Here is a 10,889-nt window from a genome sequence, read left to right as displayed (position 1 = left end):
TGCTGATTTTGTTAGCCAGTCCCTACCCCATTAAAAGGCTCAGAGCTAGTGAGTGATTTGAGGGGAAGCAGAACATGCTAACTTGGTGGCTTCTTGAGGGAAAAAAACGCAACATGAACTCATTCCATACTAAAAGCCAGAGCACCTGCATAGGATATCTAACTGCAGACAGCATGGCAGTTTCACCATGCTGCTGTGTCTTCATGACAACACAAATGGATTGAATAGGCTAAAATAACAGCATTAGCAACAGAAATTGAAGAGGAACTTACCCTTTAACTAGGAAGATTGCTCTCCAAGAGTAATTTAAATGACTAGAAATATTTACTACACATCTAGAAATGTTTAGTAGCAGATCAGTCTAGCTATTTTTAAGTTATCTTCTAAGCACAACAGAAGTCAAGTTTTATACTGCCTTGCCAGGGAAGGAGGAGGTTGCTAATTCCCTAGCTGCTTTCTTGCACAGGCTGTGTTGACTTGGTGAAAAGCTTAAATTCCAGCTAGGTTTTGTTGAGGTTTTTTTGGTACCAGCTGTTACACACTTACAGAACATTACTGATTTCAGGCAAAGGCAGACTTATTCTGCTGATAATGTAACTCTCTATATATTCCTGTAAACTTCATACTGTAAATATATCTGCCTTAGATTTTTGAGAATGCTGAAAGTAATATTAATATTTTGAACACTTAGCACTTTATTAATAATAGTGACTATTAAATATTATCTAGTGTTGATGTTGTCATGGGTGTGAGTCTGGTGGAGTTTTTTGTAAAAGCGGGAGTAGACTCGTGCACTTTGAGAGCCTCCCCCACTGTCAGGTAGGAGTAGGACCTGCCTCTGGCCAGGGCCAGGCCAATCAGTGCCTCTGCCATCAAGGTATTTAAGAGGTGACCCCAGTGTTCTCTTTCTTTCTTTTGGTTTTGTCTTGCTTTGATCTGTCATATCTTCAATGTTGCGGAGTTTTTCCGCTGGAGAAGGTTGAAGGTGAGGAGGACAAAGGAACGTCACCCTGAGAAGACAGGGAGAGAAGAGTCTCAAAGAAGAAGGCTGCCAGAGCAGGACCTTTCCCAGAAGCCTGTGGTGGTTGATATGACAGGAAGGTGATTGCCTGTCAGTTGGGGGAATCGATGGCAGCAAGAACGTTCAGGACATGTTGGTACATGCAGAGCCCCATGCAAGACGGGAGAGAGACCAAGCATCAGCGGAGGACATGCCTGAAGTGGTCTGTGGCCCCGATTCACAAGGAGGTAGAGGATTGCTTCCTATGAGGTGGACACCACACAGCATGAAGGAGAGACTGTGAGGAGACCTTCTCAAGGAGGAGCTGCCATGGACACTGAGTGATGGCCAGATGGACTGCAACCCCCATGCCCTGCTGCCCCTTGCAGTGATGAAGGGGGAGGAGGTAGCTGGAAAGATGGGAGGGGTATGGAGGGTGAAGTGTATAAGATCAGGTCGTATTTATTGATGTAATCCTCTCACTATCCTACTTTGCAAATGGTGGTGGTGAATTAAATCTATGTTTTTCTCCCCAGGGTGCTCTGGCTCTTTACCCATCACCTTAAATGGTAGATTATTACCATCCCTATCCTTAATCTCAAACCCTTGAGCCTTTTTAGTTGAATTGTCTCCACATCACTGTGGAAATGGAGGTGGAGGAAGGAGTGAGCTGGAGACCACATGTGTTTTTTTGTCCCAGTTGTCTTGAACCACCACAGATGTGCATATATCAACAGAAGGCTGAGTTGCTAATCATTATACAGAAACAGAATATACTTCTGGATATATAATACTAACAAAACAAATACATTTTCTATTGTATATACATTTAGTTGAAGGCAGGGCAAAGATTCCTGGGTTTTTGGCATATATTTCAAATATATTCTTAGAATGCATTTGAAGAAAGTTATCTCAATGAATCCTTCTGAAGGCAACAAAAGAGTTCCAAAATTCCCAGACATGACGCTCAAAACTCAATGAATGCACTAACTGGGGAAAAACAAAGGATCATCTTACTTAATAGTACTCTTCCCATGCCTTACTCAATTTTGCTGCTTAACTTTAAGTCCCACTTTTTTGGGTAGAACCATCTCACCTCTCACTTGCATTATAAATGAATGCAGCAGTACAATCCACATAGGCTAAAGCACTTGTCAGCAAAGCAAAGAGTATTAAGGTCATTTATAAATGGACATCAGCATTTGTTTCTATGTTGAAATAACAGTCTGTCAGGGCACTTGTCATTATCAGTCTCCTTTCCTGCCATAGAGGATGTTCAAGACTTAAAAGTAAAGTAGAAAAGTTTGATCCCTCTCAAACTCCTAATTTAAAAAAAACAAACCCACACCACAAAACCCAGGAAACAAAACCCAAAAAACTGTCACGGAATGCTCAATTCTAGTAGGATTTTATTTCAGGAGGACTGTACTTCTGTGGGCAGGAAGGTGGGGAAAATAAAAAACCAAACCACACACAAACCCCCACATACATTGCTTCTTTGCAGAGAAACTAGAAATGGTATCTCCTCCTTCCTTACCACCAAAACCAAATACAATGGTCAAACTCAGCCAACAGTAACTTCTGAGGCAAATTTTCTCAAGAGTATGAATTTCAGGTAAATAATTATGTACTGCATCGGATCATACTCGTGGTCTGGATCCTTCCTGAAGTAGCTAACTGACTTCATCCAGAAGAACTCCTGTGTAACTCAAGAACTGCTGTGTACATTAATTAGACCAGCAAGCATGGGCAAAATTTCATTTTCCTCGTCATCTTACTAGACTGCTTGTGCAATTTTGCTGTTATACATACCGGTCTTCTTTTATACACTAGGTATATGAAATGTAAAAGGTTGACAACCAAAAACACAGAATTCCAGATCATTATGTCCAAGGCACAACGGTAGAGTGTAGCCCAAATGATGAACAATGCACATCCTGTAAAAAATAATTAAAAAGAAAAGTTAAAATGTCACTGAACAATAAAAGCATTCCTACAAATTGACAAGAATGTGTCCACTGGATATAATTACACTGAAAAGCAGTATATTCTACAAGCGTTACTACAGTTAGGCTCTGTGGATCAATGCATGTACTGGTAGCAGAGCTACTGCTACAGTGCTACAAACTAGCACCAAGAGCGGGCTGACAGAAGACTGCAGTCCTATTGCAAGTCCTATTGACAAGGTCACAGCAGGAACCCAATTTCTTTTCTGTGACGCCAAAGAGAAAGTTTCAAATGCTTACTTTTTTTTTAGTCGCTTTACTTCGCCTTACCTTTTAAAGCAATTGTCATTATTCATTCTGTATGATTAGAGATACTATTTTTAGCCAGACTATTTTTAGCCATTTTAAGACAATACTGATCAAATGATAGATTATGCATCAGTGAGGCTCTCCCAGTTAACTGTGAGCCTACCATCTGATAGAGGTGGCTGTAGAGGTCAAAGATACTTTTTCCCTTAAAGTTCATGAAAAGACAACAAGGAGAAGGTGCCAAAATACTGTCCTTTTCCTCTTTCTCCCTGATGCCAATGTTGAATTCACAAACTTGGTATTGCCTATCCTGTCTGGGCTGCTGACTGGGCAGGCAGCACTGATGTATGGATCACAAAAATCGGTGTGACAACTCCCAATCAGCTGGTTAATTAGACTTCAAGGGACAGGAAGATACAAAGTATGAAATACTGAAGAGGAGCAATAATTGTGGAGCAGCACAGAGGTGCTTTGATGAATACATCAAAGGGGACAGATCCCTAGGAACACCAGCCTTTGCTACTTCTGCTGCCCACAGAATAAATTTGCTTCCAGCTGCCACCTCAGCCTGAAAAACTCTGATTTCCTACCTCTCCTCAAAACTCAACAAGACCTACAGACCAACGTGGCAGGCTCAGCAAGTGCAGAGCTCCCAATGGTTTTAAAACAAGAACTGCACAGACAAGAAGTCTGGCAATGCTCAGACCCTTGGTTCTCAGAAGACTTTGTTCCTGTAAATTTTCCTGTAACAGCTTACAAAAAAAAGAAAGGGAAAGATCACTGTAAGTTCAACCACACATCTTATGTAATGATATGGGTCACTTTCATGAATAAGCATTTTCATTCAAAAACACTTAAACATTCTCTGTGTTGTGATACACTGGGGTTTATTTACACTGCAATGTCTCACTACTTCTTGAATCACACAGACCTTGTCCCACACAGAGGGCTGGGGCTCTGAAACAGCTGTGGGACTGCTACAATATTACAAAAGAAACCATGCTTGCTTAGTCTTAAGCATGTCAAACTTAGTTTTTCTTCCAAAGACAAATTTTGGTAGCACAGGATGCCAACAGCGGTGGGGGAAATATGACTGGCTTCAGGAAAACACAGACTCCACTCTATACACCAAAGCACGCACACATCTACATCAGCAGTGAAGATAATGCTGGCAATCCACAAATGGCACATGTTTGAAACCACATTTAAAGAACACATGGGGAAACAGCAAGCCTCTCAAGGAATACCTTATCTACTGCAGTCATACCAGTCAATCTAGTTACTCAAAATTTAAAGTTAAGGTCTTAAGAATCCATAGACTTAACTGTGATTTGGAATTTAATGAATTTCAGGCAGCAAGTCATGTCTGAAGTAAATGGGGTCCACCTGTTTTCTAGTGAACATCTACACAGGTTTGAAGATGTAAGTTTTATTTCTGGGAAGTTTTAAGAGCCTAGAGACATATAACACCTTTCTAGAGTAGGTATACTCTAGGGTAGGGGTACTTTTCTAGAAGAGGTCTGGCAAGGTCTGAAGAGACTCCCCACTTACATCAAAAACACCTTCAGGAGAGCATAACGACCATGAATACGCGCTGGATTGTCACTGTAAGCTGAAGGGACCAGGAGAAAGCTCTGTAATGGTCATGAACTGCTATTTCTGTCACCGTGAGGCTGCAAATCTCTCCAGAACAATTCTCCTACCTATGGTGAGCAGGCCTCGGAGAAAAATCATATGAAGATTCAGAGTAGTTGGAATAACCAGTCCAACTGCAAAGCAAACGTTCGCCACATGGAAAACAAGATGATGAATCTCTCTCCAGTTTTCACATGCAGTCTCATTGAAAGGCACAAGTGTGACATTTTTTAGGTCTGGAATAAAACCTAGTGGAGTAACAGTGAGTGGGCTCATTGCTGTAGTATTCATCCTGGAGACTCCTGCAATGAGAGAAAAAAATAAATCACTGTGCATTAAACTGAAATACATTACACAGAATAGTGGGTTGATCCCGGCCAAATGCCAGGTGCCCACCAAAGCCACTCTGTCACTCCCCTTCTCAGCTGGACAGGGGAGAGAAAATATAACGAAGGGCTCATGGGTTGAGATAAGGGCAGGGAGATCACTCAGCGGTTACCATCATGGGCAAAACAGACTCAGCTTTGGGGAAATTAGTTTAATTTATTACCAGCCAAGTCAGGGAAGGGTAATGAGATATAAACATTTTTCCCCACCCTTTCCTTTTTCCCAGTCTCAACTTCATTTTTCTCTGCCTCCTCCCCTCCAGCAGCACAGAGGGACAAGGAATGGGGGTTGTGGTCAGTTCACCACAGTTGTCTCTGCTGCTCCTTCCCCACTCTTGCCCTGCTCCAGCATGGGACCCCTCCCACAGGAAACAGTCCTATATGAGCTTCTCCAATGCAAGTCCTCCCCATGGGCTGCAGTTCTTCATGAACTGCTCCAGTGTGGGTCCTTTCCACAGGGTGCAGTCCTTCAGAAATAGACTGCTTCAGCAGGGGTGCCCTACGGGGTGACAAGTCCTGCCAGAAAACCTACTCCAGCACAGGCTTCCCACGGGGTCACAGCCTCCTTTCAGCACCCACTTGCTCTGGTGTGGGGTCCTCCACACACTGCAGGTGGACATCTGCTCCACCAGTAACCTCCATGGGCTGCAGAGGGACAGCCTGCCTCAGCATGGTCTTCACCATGGGCTGCAGGGAAATCTCTGCTCCAGCACCCATGTACACATGGATTTCAGGTTATTTTCTCTTTTCTCACAGTACATTTTCCATTATCATTCATGAAAAAAAAAATACTAATGCTTTAAAAGGGTAAGCTAGATCTATAGTTCACTAATGCTTTAGTATCTCTTTCACCTAAGTGCTACGCTTGAAGAACGGTAGATTTAAAAATGTTGACTGCATGTACATAAACAATACTGTGACTGTCATTGCTCAGTACAGCTTCCCATGTATTCTTCTTAGTCCTACATAAACAAAAAGGTTAATTTCTGTCTACCATTTGTTGAATGAATCTACAATCTTAAACAATGCAGATGAGACTTGAAAGAACAAAAAAAAAAGAAAAAAAATGTTTATGTAGTGTAAGTCTCCTTTATGGGATACAAAGCTGTTCTAAATAAGGAATGGAAGGTCTTAAAGGAGGAACATGTGTTGTTCGGTTGAATAAAGAAAAAAAAAAAAGCCAAATCTTACAAAATCTACCATTTCTCCCCCTAGTTTATAATACACTATCAATTCAGAAAGGGAGATGCCCAGGCTGCTAACTTATGACACGATTGCCAGTCTCTCAGGGAAATCACTTGGTCTACCTAGTATGAGCAACCTTGCAAGACCTTTAGTTGTCTGTGGAATTCTAGGAGAAAATGAAACAGTTAAAGCTAATTTCTAATCTAAAAATACATATGGGTTTGTTGTTGTAGTAATCTAGCATGTTTTCCCTCCACATCAGTTAAAAGGGGGGGGGAGGATGTCTGTAGGGTAAGTATCTCACCAATAAAAGTAAAAAATTCCTACTAAAAACAAACTACAAAAACATACTGAAAGATTTAAAGACACTACCTTTAAAAACTTAAAAGCTGGTCTCTCTAGGGAGCTGCAGTCAGTGTTACAAGCATTCCAGAAGTTGTTCTCAACCCAGAGCAGTTCCCAGGTGGAGGAACACAACTGCTCCCAGACGGGCTGTCAAAACCACAGGAGAATCCTGCTTCCAGTGAGGCACATACAGTCCCTGACTGCCACTGCAGTAGAGATTTTATGGAGCTTCGCTTGAGTCTCGTTAATGAAGCACATGCACATACCACTGAGCAAACAGGCTCTATAACATGCAACATGGCAACATTTGCATTCAGGGAAATTCTGTAGAGACAGTGCACGTCCCTGCTGTGTTCTTACTAACTGCTGTGTAATTCATCTGCTCAGCAGATAATTTTGAGTCATGACACTCAAATACTTCCTGCAGACCAAGATATACTCAGCATCTCTCCGTTACCTGAAAGTGCTTCTTGAGCAGTGAAGTAATTTTGAGTTGCTTCATCCATTCTTACTATTTTCTGCCCAATCAACTAGTGCACAAGGCATAAGCAAGGTGGACAACTTCTGAAATTAATCAGTCTTTTAACACCCTTTTTGTAGTGGGAAGAAAGAATTTAGACAGAAAACTTCAGCCTCTGATAGTTCCTCTCCGATGTTCAAAGCCTGTCACTGCTACAGAATACGCAGAGTCACCTTGAAGAATCAAATACTAGCATGACTATAGTGTACATGGTCTCTGAATAAAAATTATTTTCAGAATATATATAATTTTTACCAAAATAGATAACTTGCATTTCTTCTCTTAAGAGCTCACTTTTTTCATTCCCTCATCAGTTATTCACAAAGGTTAACTAAAAAGTGGGGCTTGGCATAAACAAGTTCTACTACCAGCACATAAATCACTATCCAAACATGCTCCTATTTTACTTCAGCTTTTTCACATAAATTTAGTGATAAAAGCCACAAGGGCATGTCCACTGACAGAGCCACTCACACACGAAGCCAAAGAGCCCATACGAGGCTGCAGGACTGGCATTTTAACACACTCATAAACAGCAGGTAATTGCTAACTCCGGGTAACTGTCTTTGTGCTCATCTTACACAGATCTCATCATCCTCCTCCTGTTGTGTCAACTCCCCATGCTGCAAGAGCAGGATCTCTAGATATTTAATAAAAGGCCATCAGCTGAGTTTCCGTCTACATTCAGACTTTCATTGCCTATTGCCCACCAGCACAGTCACCACTTCACAAGCCATCATGTGGTAACAGAACGAGTGAAGACAACCAAATGCACGTACAGATACAGAACCAGCTAAGTCCATCAACTCATCTCAAGATCAAAATGACTGCAAGAAGTCACTTCAGCTGCATCTGATTACAAACCCACAAAGCTTCTCAGGCACTTGATTTTTAATAGTATCACTGGGAGAATAGAGACTGCCTTACTCTAAGACTTGGCTGTAAAGGACCACACGTTTGAAGACTGGAAACTCAATGAGCCAAATCAACGATAAAGCACACAACAATCTCATTCTCCTAAGAACCCAGCCAAATATTGTTTCCCTCACTAGCCACAGATATTGATGCCACAACCCACCAGCCATAAATAGTCATAATGGGAGGACATTTCCTCATCAAGTATTGACTAAATCAATAACAACTGACAATAAAGTGGCAACAAATTGACAGTCTTTGACAATAAAACGTTCACAATTGTAACAACGGGATGTTCAATGCTTTTGGAAGTCTGGGCCACCTACTTAGTTGCCTAAATTAGGACCTAGGAATCTAAATTTAGCCATATCCACTTATTAACAAGCTATGTCTTTAATATCTTGAAGTCTTCGTATGTTGACATTTGAACTTAAGTCACCACGCACAAACAAATATCTCAACACCACTGGCATACTGGAAAACAGAGAGCTGCAGAACTCCTCTGTCAAGATGGTACTTCAAAGCTTGCAGAAATAGATTGATGCTATCTGCAAAGTGACGCAAGGACAGATTGTGACACAGGCTCTGAAGGAGAGCTGCCCGTGAATTTCAACGAGGGAGCCTGCCTGAGAACCAACAGAACAGGCAGGAAGAGTTAAAAGCTCTAACCTAAAACGTTTGTCTGTGGGTAACACCAGAAAGATTAGTATCCAGAACAACTACTCTAAATTTTTGGATCCAATTCTTTAGTTCTAACATCCACTGTAATCAAATAATATTGAAGAATTAACAAAATATCTGTTGTTCAAGAGATAAACAAGCAATTGTAATCTCCTACCCTTTGCTACCCCCAGAGAGCCTAAAATTAATTTTGGAAGTACAGAATCAGGCCTTTAAAACTTTAATTTAGGGTTATGTGTGCTAAGAATCAATACAGAATAAAACTTCAAAGTCTTAAACATAAGTCTTCAATACATGAGGACACGTATTAACATAAGAAGTTAAAAAGGTAACCAACATGGGCAAATAATTTGGAAAAAAATGGGGAAACAGTGTCAACTTAAATGAAAGCTTTGTGGAAGATAAGAATACTTTTAATATCCACTACAGTATTTTTCTTTGAATTTAGATTTGCCAAACCAAGAGTTTGAAAATGCAAGACAATTTGTTGTCCAAACAAGAAAAATAACAAACAGCATAAAACTACCACCCAGTGACACTTTAACATTAAATCTATCAGAAATTAGTATAGTTAACAAAAACAAATTAGAAATTAGTACAGTATTTTTTTTGTGAATTATTTTTATACTGTTAAGGTAATAGTCATGGGTTTAGGTCTGAAAATACAAATTCTCAGAACATAAATGAGGTGAGCTTACTCTGGGATTTTTCGGTGCTCATACCATCTTTATACAAGAGACTAAACTTCTGAAAGTCATTCTCAAAAGTATTTTGTCCCTAAATCTTCAGACACAATGATGCCTTTAAAAAATTTTTTAAATGGCTTTTTTATGGATGCCTACCCAACACTGACAGAAGACAGATGTAGCAGTAAAGAGTTTAAAGCAGTTGGTTCTAGCAGGAGAACAGGTCAGCCAAACTGATACGGGACAGTACAGAGTATCCCACTCACATCGTCACCCACTTATATTGAGATTATTCATATCCCGCAGCTTTACTGTTCAGCATTATCCAAGTGAGCTTCTTAAAGCTTTGCTTGAGTTTGTATAACTTTGTAGTCATCACAATTTTAAAGCCCGTCATTTATGCAGATGGATTTTGTGAGTCTAAAGAAAAATAATACCAAAAAAATCTAAAATCAAGCTCAGCTTTTTTTTAAAAAAAATCACACCTGCAGAACTTTAACTACTTTTCTCTGGTCTTATAGCACAAAAGCTGCAGAGAGAATTTAGACAATCAATAACTTCTGTGCTTTTGTGAGCTGAAGACAAACTATTCGTGGTAGCATAATTAAGTTAATCACAGTTTAAGTTACCAATTTCCTTTTTTTACAATGAAGTAGGAGTGAATGGAAAAGAGGCATAAGAAAAGACATATTTCGGTATGCTCTGTGGAGCAAGCTCATTTCCATTAAATGCGTCCTTAACAATGCATTAGTCTCGCTCCACGCTTTACTGAAGACAAAACTGAACATTTTTTATTCCGCATAATTAACAAAAACACCTGCCCCACGAGAAATACTCTTGCGTCTGCTCCACCTAAGAGCAGCGTATCCGTTCTAAGGCCATGGAAGTTTGTAACCGGGGCTGAGCTCACTCTCGCTTTCGCCTGCACCGCGCACGGAGGCGCCGAAAGCCCAAGTTGGGGGACGCGGCCACAGCTGTCACCGCAGCCCTGCTGCTCATCACTCCCGCCCCCGAAGCTTCGTTTCAGCCCACAACGCGCAAACACCGGACCGAGCGTTCATACACAATAAATTCTTATTATCAATAATAAGAATAAACTAAAAAATAACAAGCAACCCGTCCTTTCCCCTCCCACCTCAGAGAGCCAGCCCCAAGGCTGCGCCTCCCCGCAGGAAGGACACCGGCGGAGCCCCCGTTCCCAGGGCGCCCGTCGGGGCCGGCAGCTGCGCCCGCTGAGAGGCGTCGCGAACGCCCTGAGCTGCCCCCAAGGGCAACCCGGAG

The 10,889-nt window shown here is 41.3% G+C and overlaps 1 protein-coding gene across 1 annotated transcript; it reads right to left on the bottom strand.

The window, feature by feature from the left end:
* Nucleotides 1-2,812: 2,812 nt before the first annotated feature.
* Nucleotides 2,813-5,189, bottom strand: LOC104274770 (blood vessel epicardial substance-like; the record flags this gene model as incomplete). The annotated part of the gene is made up of 2 exons (XM_009870497.1): nt 4,959-5,189; nt 2,813-2,937 (listed from the first exon to the last, which is right to left on the bottom strand). Coding segments are annotated over exons 1-2 (348 nt in total), but the record flags the coding sequence as incomplete, so codon positions are not given.
* Between the last annotated feature and the right edge of the window lie 5,700 nt (nt 5,190-10,889).

Source organism: Apaloderma vittatum, unplaced genomic scaffold (genome assembly GCF_000703405.1).
Source record: "Apaloderma vittatum isolate BGI_N311 unplaced genomic scaffold, ASM70340v1 scaffold20065, whole genome shotgun sequence".
Lineage (NCBI taxonomy): Eukaryota > Metazoa > Chordata > Aves > Trogoniformes > Trogonidae > Apaloderma > Apaloderma vittatum.
The sequence above is the reverse complement of the archived record's forward strand: the minus strand, read 5'-3'. Positions and strand labels throughout refer to the sequence as shown.